Here is a 13,119-nt window from a genome sequence, read left to right as displayed (position 1 = left end):
GTGAGCTGGACCTTCCAGCCCTCCTCTCTTTCTCTCTGAGGATTATTGCAAAAATGTCTTTTATTTTTCTTAAAACCCATAGATAAGTGAGATTATTCTTTGTCTATCTCTTTCCCTCTGACTTATTTCACTCAGCATAGTAGATTCCATGTACATCCATGTATAGAAAAATTTCATGACTTCATCTCTCCTGACAGCTGCATAATATTCCATTGTGTATATGTACCACAGTTTCTTTAGCCACTCATCTGTTGAAGAGCATCTTGGTTGTTTCCAGAGTCTGGCTATTGTAAATAGCATAGCAATGAATATAGGTGTGAGGAAGAGATTTTTGTATTGTATTTTTGTGTTCCTAGGATATATCCCTAGAAGTGGTATAGCTTGATCATATGGGATCTCAACTTCCAGCTTTTTGAGGAATCTCCGTATGGCTTTCCACAAAGGCTGGACTAGACGGCATTCCCACCAGCAGTGAATAAGAGTTCCTTTCTCTCCACATCCCTGCCAGCACTGCCTGTTCTCATTCTTTGTGATGTGTGCCAATCTCTGTGGCATTAGATGGTACCTCATAGTTGTTTTGATTTGTATCTCTCTGATGATTAATGATGTGGAGCATTTTTTGATGTGCCTTTTGGCCACTTGTATTTCTTCTTTATCAAAGTGTCTGTGCTAGTCCTTTTCTAATATTACCCTCTGTGAATCTTTTTTCCCAAAAATGCCCACTAATCTTGGTTGAATACTTGGTGTTAAACTTTTAATTCTGAAAAGTACACAATATGTATTGCTATCATTTCCTTTTTGAAACTACGCAAAAGTCATGAGAGACTACAGAATTTACAATATGTCACATCCTGAGTGTTGGAGCAGAATTGGTTATTTTAACTCTTTTATAGGCTGATTATTTTTCTACTCTAGTGATCAACTATAACTGTGGTCCTTTTTATTTGCTCTTCTTGCTACACTGAGTTTTGTGGGAACCATGGTTTAGCAGCCATCTTATGAGACTTGTATAGAATTAAATGCTCAGAGCTGTCTTACCTGGAGTGTTGAGCAGGCGGGACTTCTTGCAATGATAGGCCACTTCTTGTTCACAATGTTCTGAGCCCTCAATTAAGGCCTCTATTTGGTCCATGCTGCCACCATAATCCAAAACCATAGAATATGGTTTCTCAGGGTTGGCACCTCTCACATGGGTCAGTTCTGTGATATTGTGCTGCACTGATGTCCAGATCTTATCCTCTACCAAAACAACACAGGCAAGGAAAAGAAAATAGAAGAGAGGTCAAAAGAGGATCATACAAATGGTAGGATAGGTGGCTAAGCAGGCAAACTTTTTATTGTTATCTGAGAGCTCTTGCAGGCAAAATATTAGACCATAGAAATTATGTTCCTCATAGAACATCAACCAGAGCAAAAATAGAATTAATAATCTAAGAATTATACTTGGGGAATTCTTTCTCCATAGCCATTATGCTAGTACCTAATATATACCTAATATATATTACCTCATTTTCATCTTATGTGCCTAAATTGGAAGAGAATATATTTTTATATCATAAATAAATAAAATGTGAATGAAAATAGTTAAGCAATTTTCTCAATATAAAGAATCTAAGTTAAAATTAGAACCCAGAATGCTTGACTTCTGAGCATACATTTCCAGTATTCTGAAATTCATCAAAAGAAACACTATAATGTCAGAGAAACAAAAGTACCATGCTGGAAATAAAACTTACATGCTTAAAATATCTGTAGATTTATATATTAACAAGGAAGAGATTGTACAATCTATACTGCTTATCCAAGGTACTTATTGTGACCTTTTACTATTTAGTTTCCATGCTACTGATATTTGCAAAAAATGTTTAAAGAGACTTATAATGAAAATAACAGAGAGTAAAATATTAAATCAATGTAGTAGAACATAGATTTGAGTCATACTCTGAAGAATTTTATTTAAGAGAGAAAAATTTAACACATATATTTTTGCTTTGGCTTATTTTTCTTTTTTTTTAGTTTTGGGGCCAACAGTAGTAGTCAAAAATTAATTTCATTGGTGATCAGAGACAATGAGAAGCTAATATTTATTTTATTTTATTAAAACAATTTTGATATACAGAATACTTCATAGTTGAATTTCAGATATACATCAGGTCAGGGTCCTTCCCACCACCAGTGTTAACCTCATTCCTCCAATGGACCTAGAGTGCATCCTATATCACCACCATTTGCCCCTTGGCTTGCCAGTATAACATGCCTCTTTAAGTTTACATTGCTAAAATTAGGTCCTATAGTAGTTGACATTGACTTGGATATTTATTTCTGTCATTATTTATTTCCCCACCAATGCATCTGAGACCACTTGGCCCCTGGCCCCCAGCCTTTCTTTATTCCTTTACTCTTAGTTTTATAGAAAAATGTGGAATATGTGGTAAAATAAAGGTCCCAACATTCTATGAAAAAAAATGGGAGCCCTAATTTAAAAGATGAGATAAAAATACAATTAAAAGAGGTGTATGTGGCAGTATTTTTTTTTGAGAAGTTGATATTTCAATTAAGCCTTCTTGCATGCAAATCATGTGTTCAGCCTACTGAACTATCTCTTCAGAGGGAGGGGGCTACAGAAAGAAATTTTGAAAACAATTTCTATCAACAAGTTTTTATACAAGCCACTTCAATTTCTGTGACTCAATTTTATCATCAGAAACAAAGAAAATAAAAAACATATAAATAGTTATGAGGTAGTCTTATTAATTTGAAATAGCAACCACAAGTTTGAAGTCACAAAACACTATCTAGGCAGGGGTGGTGAACAAGTTCGACACAAGAGCCAAAATTTTAAACTGTGAGAGTCAGAGAGCCACACCACGCAGTGACCTGCCAAAACAGACAAAGACTCACATAAAAGCATATACTTTTAACAATAATATATTAAACACATATTCCACTTTGCCATTTTGAGTGAGGGTAAAAATCCTGTTTGCCACCCCTGACTAGGCTGTAGGAAACATTCTGTACTAATAATAGGCTAAAACATTTACTGCAGTTGGACCTCCAATTTAATTTTTAACTACTCACAAGTAAGGTGAAAAAGGAAATAGGAATACTTGAAATGCTTCTGTCATTTGAGAACATTGCCCACATAATTAGACCATCAGGCTTGGTAAATTCTCAGAGCTGTAAAATAACCTGGACAAATATGGTCCTTCCTCCCTCACATTTATAGTTTTACAAATAAGGGAAATATGAATTAACTAAAATATTAAATTACCAGTCATCTCCATTAAATAATATTGGATACACATATACTGAATGAAACCTCTATTAATAATTAGTATACCAAATTACAGAGTTATGATATCTGGCACAATTTAGCTGCAAAAGAAAAAGATAGTCTACCCTGACCCTACCTTTTAAGAATTTCTCTCACACAAACTCTGTGTATAAGAGTTGATGTGAGTAAATTCATTGCTTTAAATTTAATTTTAATAGAATAATAGAAAAAGATACAAATGTCTTGTTTAAATAATTTCTAAAGTATTTTCCCAACACTAGAAGAAAGAAAAATGATTTTACAGCATAAAAAGTGCTCAAATATTCTGATTTATCTGAAGACTATTTCACAAAACCCTACACTACCAATGCTTAATTGAGAAAGAGTTACATTACAAGAAAGTTAAAAGGAACGTCATTGCATTTTTACTTTGATAGCAAAATGGAATATAATTCATATTGATAAAAATTATGCTATAAGTAATTAACACAAACTTTCAAATATTAATACCAATAAAGTAAATTAGTGATAAAATAATCCAAGAAATATTGGTCAATAGTATGAAATTATAGATGATGAAATAAAATTGTTAAAGCCTATTTTGATGCTATAACAAAGAAAAGTAAAGAAAGACTCAGTCTAAAACAATAGATATGATAGAACTATTGGTAATTTTTAAATAACATCAGAAATTTTTAGTGACCCACTATGTTAACATCAACAAGTAAACAGCATGCAACTATAAATATGTGAGGGTCAGTGAAAGAAAACTTGCTTTCACTGTTTTTTTTTTTTCTTTTGGTCCGAACTCCCTATTCTAATAGTGAGGAACATAAAACCATCACATTTATAAAGTTGAATTTTCTCCAGCAGTTAAATATTTTTATACTTTTATATACTCATTTATTGTTCGTTACTGTTTCATTTAATTAACTTTTTAATTTATTCATGAATTTAGTTAAATAGCATTACATCATTGACAGGATAGGAGAAAACACTATATCAGAGAAAATGTATATTATTTTAAAGTCATGAATATCATTTCCCAATCCACCTTCTGCACCTGGAGGGCAAACTAAAGTCTGGACAATTTCTCTATTGGCTTTGTTTAATACTCACAATATAAAGGAGATACAAAGGTACAATTAAGAGCACCAAAGTGTTCTCTACTGTACACTTAACAAATATCACAAACCCTTGCTGCAAACATAATGCGAAGAAGAGAAGGAAAGATGATTACTTGAAACCTAGAGCCACTTTCCTGGCTTCATTTAGAAATGTTCTTTGTACTGTGAATATTTTTCTCTTGTGAGATATTATATATAGATTGAAATTAAAAACAAATGATTGAATATTAGTTTTTCACACCTGGTATTTTTCCCCTCAAATTTATAGGTAGTAGTATAAATCAAGACCCGGACTCTTGACTTGATTAGGGTGATCAATTGATGCCATAGATAAATGTCACTTTCAGTCACCAATATTCCTGTTGCTTTATCTAAATGATCATAGGCCATGACAGCTCTGATTGTGACTTATGTAAATTCCAGGTATGAAGTACTTTTAAATAGTAAGATTGGTTTTTAACAATGGAAGAGCATCTAATTATGAATCAGAACATGCTTTAACAAAAAGTAAAACCCAAGAAACTTGTTTAAAATTAATAATTCGAGGACTAGAATAATAGAACAGAGGTAGGGAGTTTGCCTTGAATGTGATGATCTGGGATAAACCCAGGTTCAAGCCCTGGTTCCCATATGGTCCCCCAAGTTTGCCATGAGCAATTTTTCTGTGCAGAGCCAGGAATAACCCTTGGGTGCTTCCAGGTGTGCCCCCCCAAAAAACAAAACAAAATAAAATAAAAAATAGTGGACAGCATACATTGTTGGGTTGGCTTTTAATCATTTCATGACATTTACAGCTTTATTACACCTTAAAGGCTTAAATTTTTATGTCTATCTGAAAAAAAAGTCATCATATAGACTGTTCAATATATAATGATGAACTGAAGGACATTAGTGAAAAGTTTTATGTTTTAAAAAAAAGCTATGCAGCAGGATTACAGCAGGTAGGGAGCATTCTTTGCATATGGCTACATACAGTGGATCCTAGGTACCCAATATAAACCCCAAACACCTCAAGGTAATTCCTGAGTGCATAGCAAGGTGTAATTTGTAACCATTACCAAGTGTGTCCCCTACGCAAATTAACATTACGTTCCTATGAAAATATTTGTGTGTGCCTTTTAAATAGAAGAACATATTGTCTCTGCCTTACGGAACTCACAAATATTAGATGCTGATATTATTAACAATAGTATTAAAGAGGAAAGCTGTGATTAACTCTGAATCTTATAGCAGTTAGCACTAACAGGGTTCTTTCTCAGTACAAATGTAAGATCCACAGGACAGAACACATACAACTAGACTAGATTTTCCTTTTAGAGATTAATGGAGAAAACACAATCAGATCAAAACACCAGTGACAGGAAATGAAACCCTCTTTCATTCTGTAAAGTTGAACTCTTATAAAAGGAAATCTATAGAGGGGCTGGAGTGAGAGCACAGCAGCAGGCACATCACACATGGCTGACTCAGGACAGACCTCGGTTCTATCCCTGGCGTTCCATATGGTACCCCAAACAAGGAGGGGTTTCTGAGCGCATAGCCAGGAGTAATCCCTGAGCATCACCAAATGTGGCTCAAAAGCCAAAAGCCAAAAGCCAAAAAAAAAAAAAAAAAAAGGAAATCTATAGATTATAAATTCAGAATAAATAAAATGACTAAGTGCATGCTTTGCATGTTAGAAAGGTGAATCTGATCACTAAGCACATTATAATTACTCTGATCACTCAGTGAGCACTTCCAGTTGATCACCCAAAACTAATAGTGTCATTTTTGATTAAGTGAACAATTGTGGGGTCCGGAGAGATAGCATGGAGGTAAGGCATTTGCCTTGCATGCAGAAAGACAGTGGTTCGAATCCCTGCATTCCATCCCCGAGCCTGTCAGGAGCGATTTCTGAGCGTAGAGCCAGGAGTAACCCCTGAGTGCTGCCGGGTGTGACCCAAAAACAAACAAACAAAAAAGAGAGAACAATTGTGTAAATACTATGAATGAAAGGTCATCCAAATATTTCCAAACTGTAAAAGTTCACCTATGTTGGAAAGGCTTCCATCATAGTGTATATGTGCTTGTCTCTAAACTATTTCTAGAGCTTTAATAGTCCATGGGACAGTCTGGCTTAAGAAACTACCTATAAGTAAATTACTTTATACTGCAAGTTAGCAATTAGATTGGCAAATTTATATACTGCATCTTGTTTCTTCTGTAAAAGGAAAATATTAATGTGACTTTTTTTTTTTTGGTTTTTAGGGCCACACCCGTTTGATGTTCAGGGGTTGCTCCTGGCTAAGCGCTCAGAAATTGCCCTGGCTCCGGGGGACCATATGGGACGCTGGGGGATTGGACCACGGTCCTTCCTTGGCTAGCACTTGCAAGGCAGACACCTTACCTCTAGCACCACCTCTCTGACCCCTAATGTGATTTTCTTAATACAAGATTTAATAACATGTTTTCCTTAGACACAATCTGCATCTTCTTGCTTGCAGAAAAAGTTAATAATTAAATATAATTGAAATTTTATATAATGATAATAAGAATTTAATTATAGGACTCCAGAGAGATAGTACAGAGTGGAAATTTCTTTACACAAAGAGACCCTGGTTCTATCTAGGTATAGCATATGATCCCTTAAATACTGCTAGGAGTAAGTCCTGAGCACCACTGGTTATGACCAACTGTAGAAAGAAAGAAGAATGAGAATAAGAATAGAGAGTCAATGTAGGGGACTCATCTAGCAAAAATAACAAAAAAAAATAAGGTTATCAAATGGACTGTAGTTCATAGTTCTTAGATACTTCTATATGTAATATGTTACTATACTGCTTTATTTTTCTTCCTGTAATATTCTCATATGTGCATATAATTATTTGTGCCTTGTATGGTTCAGAAATGTCTTTAATAGATTTTAGATTTTACTCTTTAAACCTAAAAAAATTTAATACCGCCATCATTCTAACTTTTTCAAAGATTACATGTATTGAATTGTGTATGACAAATTTTATTCTTCTGTGGAGTTTCTTATATTTTAAGTGAAAGAAAATTATTTAATTCACTAAGTATTTAGCTAGAATCAGTCTTACAGAAAGATATATATTTATTATTATATATATTTATATTTTGGGCACTATGATTTATAGTCAGTGGATAATTTTAGGAAAGTATTTTACCCAAAATGTTTTTCAAATATTCTATGGAAATATTTAGGTTATATTTTTTCACTATTGCTGACTAATTTGTTTCAACATTTCAGTTTATTATCTACTTAATTTTTTTTCCTTTTGCTTTAATGGTAATATTTTTAAAAAAATCATTAAAATGTCAAGTAGCTTAATTCTTATATTTTCCTAGAGGTGGTTATTTGTTTGTTTTGTTTTTGGGGGGCACACCCATTGATTCTCAGGGGTTACTCCTAGCTATACACTTAGAAATCACTCCTGGCTTGGTGAACTATATGGATGATGGGGAATCGAACCGCAGTTCATCATAGATAGTGCCGGCAAGGCAGAGACGCCTTACCGCTCCACACCACCGCTCTAGCCCCTCCTAGAGGTGTTTTATTTCAGTTTTATGTTTAAAATATTTAATATACTTGCCATTCTTTTTAAAAATAAGAAAGATATAGATTCATTTACATCCTTGTATATATGTCTGCCTCATTTACCTAGCACTCTGTTGAGATTTTTCCATTTGGTTATTCCTGGACGCTTGTCAAATGCTACAGACTGTATTTGCAATTGTTCATTTCTATGCTCTAAGTATTGCATTATAGTATTGTTTCATATGTTCCATTATCTATCTACTTATTTTTGTGCCACTTTCATGTTATTCTCACTACTATAACTTTGTATAAATGTGGAGTTGTTTTAGTGTACAAAACAGCAAATAGCAAATAAATGACTTCTAGGCACCTTAAACACAACATAGTACCTAATGTCAACAGTGTCGCAGTATAAATTCAAGTTGTTAAGAACAAAATGTTACTTATTCTCATCAATTATGCTATATGAAAGAAGTGTTAAAACTAATACAGTGATCATTTTACAAACTACAAATACACATTGCACACCTTAAAACTATCTATTATATGACAATTATATTGGGGGGACACTCTGTGATGCTCAGAGGTTACTCCTGGCTATGCGCTCTTGACTTGGGGGACCATATGGGACACCAGAGATTGAACAGAGGTTTGTCCACGTGCAAGGCAAATGCCCTACCGCTGTGCTATCACTCCTGCCCTGACAATTATATTGTAAGTAAAGATGAAGTAAACCATTTGTATTTTATAGTATTTAGTCCAATAAAATAATATAACTGCATTAAATAATGTCATAACCCAAAGGCATGAAGCTATGCCCTGTACAAACAAAAGGAATGCAAGCTTTGTGCCACCAAAAGCATGTTCCCAAAATTCCAAAGCATCAATTCATTTACATAACCATTATATAATTATCTACAGTAGAATGCATTTCTTGAGTACATGAGTTTACTTTTCAAGTCTTTCACTTAATAAGGTTAGATCTCCTGGGAAGTAAATTCCATATTTTATTCTTATATCCAAATATTTATCCAATGAATAATATGCTAAGATCCAGAAAACACACAGGAGGATAGAGAATTGCCTAATTCTTCTATACACTTATCATCATTTGAGGATAAAGTTTGTGCATATGCACAACAGTGTCCCATATTATTATGAATACTTAAGATTACAAGTAAGTCGGCTTTGAGAGATATGCTGGAATGTGTGGGGGGGGCAAGGTAGGAGAGACTTAAACTTTCCAGGGATGAACGTTCATTTTAAGAAGGAAAGGATCGATGTAGTCTTGCATTATCAAACCACTAGAGGCTAGACTAGTATTGAGTACCTAGTGAGAATTCAAGGAATCTTTACCAAATAAGATTAGCAAAACAACCAACATTTGTATTCTGTCAGGGCCTTTGCTCCATCATTTTCAAAGTAGCATTTGTATTTCATGTATAAATAATGGTCCAAATGTGGGTAGGGGACTTCCAAGTGATGCTAAGAATACCTGGGCACTTCTCAACCAAATGGATTCCTTTATTTATTCAAGGGACAAATGATGCTATGTTGTTCGGTTTCTGCTGTGCTTAGGACTCCAAAGTCACAATCAGCAGTGTTGAGGATTTCTAAGGCTATATCAGTCATAATTCTGGATAATCATGTGCTGCTGAGAATGAAGCATGCTAAGCATGCACTATAACTACTGCATTATCTCCCATCCCCAAATTTTAGGCCCTACTTTGGATCTCTCACATCCTTACTTTAAAGAAGTTTTAAATGTTAAGAACAAAGTACACATATATCCACATTTATATTCAATAACAAGAGAAAAGAAGCTTCATGAAACAGCATCACTATAGTAATTGTTATAATCTACACTGTAAATGCCTATTGTTCATTATTTCCTGTTTGTCACTCCACAAAAACCCTCTGTGACCCTTTATATGAGATCTCTAAAGAACCTCTATGGTCTATTGCACTTGCTTGAGGACTGTAAACTGTTTACATAGAGAGTCACACTTTAATTTCATTTCATTGCTTTATTCTAATCTTATCTGATGGCTATGATTATTGTGATGATCATTATTATTAATAATAGTAATTACAGATGCTGTAAGTGGTTCCATCTGTTACCATGGTGATCACCACTTAGAAGAAAGAACAAATAAAAGTGAATAAGCAGGAAGCTATAAGAAATAAACTCTTATTAAGAAATCTCATTCTACACACATAGCTCTCTCTTTGCAGAGCCATAAAAAAACCTGCATTTTTTTCCTATCACAATGCTTGGAAGGAAGGGAAGTTTACAGATTGTCAATATACAGTTTAATTGAACTTAAATCACTGCAGGGAGCTGCTTATAGTCTTTTGGAAAGTGTGTCAATTCATTTATGCTCCTATTATAATGAAGAAAGTCTATATTAAGGTCCTTGGGATCACTTCTGGTATAGTTATCTATGTTAACAAAGTAAGTTTTGATACAAAAGTTAAAGACAGTTTAAATATTCCTTAAATTTTTGTCCTACCACTGATTTGCCATCTATAGATGTGCATCCTTGTGATATTTCTTGTCAATTTCTATTTATAGTTATTTAATTTTTCATGTTTGTATATTTTCTATCCATTTAACTTAAATCCATCAAGCAATGATTGTTGAATGAATGTGGGCTTGGAAGTTAATGGAGTTGGGGTTAATGGAGGTAGATGCAAGGATTTGGGGATCATCAGGTCTATATGACAGTGCAGCTCAGTCACCAACTAGATTCCTATATATGGAATGTTCTATCAGTTTCAGCAAATTCCTTGTGTTCTCTTCTGTGAATGGATGGCTATTATAGGAACTGAATACAAAGCTCAAGGCTGAGCTGACCCAAATTCCTGAATCATTGTTCCTGACTTGAAATCATTCAACCACTACTAGCCATTCGAATGAAGTGTTTCAGAGAAGATAAAGGAATAAAGAGCATTTTATTATTAATAAATTGTGAGGAGTATTTATATATGTTTATAGGATTAAAATCCACCTTCTCTTTAACTTTTAAAGAGAAGCAGCACAAATAATATATAGAGACATTCAAGCCATAGAAAAGGCCTTGGAATTCAGCAAGAACATTTTTCTCCATGTGAATCAGGGCAGTAGCCTCGCTGGAAATCCATCCATACCTTGCTCAGACTACCACAAGCACAACTAAGTTTATTGTTTGATGGTTACTACTCAGGATAGCATGTATTACTCATTTACTGCTTCTTGCAAGACACTGTGAGCTGCGAATTTGCTGTAACACAGGCACCACAATAAACAGTGTTCAGGGGTAGGCTCCTGGCTATTATCACCCTTCAGCTTCCTGCCTGGGTCACATTTTATAACTTCCAGGCAGTATACTTGACTGTGATTTACTCAATAATTTCACTCAAGCCTTTGCTTTTATGTTTCATTTGAGGGTTATTTTTCTTCTCCTTTGCTTTGGAATAGAAGGCATTAACCAAGATACCTGGGGAATTTTTTTTTTACCCTATTTGAGGTTGTTTGAAATAACCCCACAGATAGTTTATTGTACTTGAATGTTGGTAGTTCGATGGATTGTCCAAGAAAAATGGAATGAATTCTTTGTGTCCATGAGCATATTGTGCTTGCATGTGAACTTGCATATATATATGCATAATAAACACTATGCCAGTAGATTCTGGGTCCTAGCGCCAAAGCTATATTAATAAATTACAGCTCAAATACTGAGTTTAAAGTATCCAGATAGTTTGGTGAAATATTTTCAACAGAAGCAAAACATGGAGTAATACAAATCAGAATGGAAGGTATGGACTAGCTGAGTGGGTATTATAGTTAGAACTTTTATGTTATTTAGTAGTATCATTATTCTGCTAAATTTGTTAGTGCATTCTGAGTAAAAATGGGTACTTTGGGGCCGGAGAAATAACACAGCAGTAGGGCATTTGCCTTGTATACAGCCGACCTGGGAGGAACCCTATTTGACTCCCAGCATTCCATATCTCCCCTCAAGCCTGCCAGGGACAATTTCTGAGTGCAGATCCAGGAGTGACCCCTGAGTGCCACTTTTGTGGCCCAAAACCAATCAATTAATCAAGTTTAAAAAATATGGGTACTCAGTACTCTACTCAGGGGAGAAGAGTACTGAGGAGAGTAGAATCATTCATCTATATTCCAGCTCCCATATTCATTCTGGATCTCAGCACAGTATAAGTGATACTACAAAATCTCAAATGTATGTTCAGTGGGAAGTCCTTTCTACTTCCATCAATACTCAGTCTGATCTCTCTTTGAGTATATGAGAGTATCCTGCTTACTTAGCCTCCTGCTAAATGTTTCCTAAGGGAAAAGAGTATCTCATAAAGTCTAGCTTTCCTACACCTGATCCCAAGGAGGTATTTACTTGTCACCTAACTAAAACTTTTAATAACATACTATGGTTTTTACTTACTCTGTGATATTAAAATCAGTAAATGAGTCAAACATGGTTGTATAACTACCAATATAATTGTACTAGAAATTTTACTGTGCAGTCCAAAACAGCTGTGGCAAAAGGGGTAGAAAATTGAGAACATATTTAAATAGTAAGATGTCTTATTAAATAAAGATATAGTTTGTTGGCTCAGTGAAATGACACGGAGATCAAGGAAACAGAAAAGGGGTCATAACACATGCACTCTACTCGTGATTGATCACTGTCATGGCATAGAGCTCCTAGTGTGTTCGTCAGCATCACAGTGCCTAGGCCACACTATATCCAGGGTTCCTAGAGAAGAGAGAGAAAAGAGAGAGAGAGAGACAGAGAGAGAGAGACAGAGAGAGAGAGAGAGAGAGAGAGAGAGAGAGAGAGAGAGAGATCACTACCAGAGGCAGACAGGGAGACCGGGGAGGTGGAATGGAGGTAGGAGGTAGGGTGTGATGAAAACTGGGGACATTGGTGGCAGGAATTGTGTACTGATGAAAGATCATACTTCATAAGTTTGAAACTCAATCGTGAACAACTTTGTAAGTATGAAAAAAAACAACTGTTTCATGAATAATTTTGTAATAAATAAATAAATAGTAAATAAATAAAATAGTTTTTAAAAATATAAAACAATGTTCTCTCTAGGGGTCTAAACAGTGACACAAGTGGTAGGGCATTTCCCTTGTATGCACTAACCTAGGACAGACCACGGTTTGATCCCCTGGC

General features: G+C 34.8%; 1 protein-coding gene across 1 annotated transcript in view; it reads right to left on the bottom strand.

The window, feature by feature from the left end:
* The window catches only part of CNTNAP5 (contactin associated protein family member 5), a 939,273-nt gene that overhangs the window by 269,452 nt on the left and 656,702 nt on the right, over positions 1 to 13,119 (bottom strand). The window contains exon 13 of the mRNA XM_049773789.1: positions 1,039 to 1,239. Within this exon, the coding sequence (XP_049629746.1) occupies positions 1,039 to 1,239 (201 nt within the window). The remainder of the gene's footprint in view (positions 1 to 1,038; positions 1,240 to 13,119) is intronic.

This window comes from Suncus etruscus, chromosome 5 (genome assembly GCF_024139225.1).
Source record: "Suncus etruscus isolate mSunEtr1 chromosome 5, mSunEtr1.pri.cur, whole genome shotgun sequence".
Taxonomy (NCBI): domain Eukaryota; kingdom Metazoa; phylum Chordata; class Mammalia; order Eulipotyphla; family Soricidae; genus Suncus; species Suncus etruscus.
This window is presented reverse-complemented; position numbering and strand designations above follow the sequence as displayed.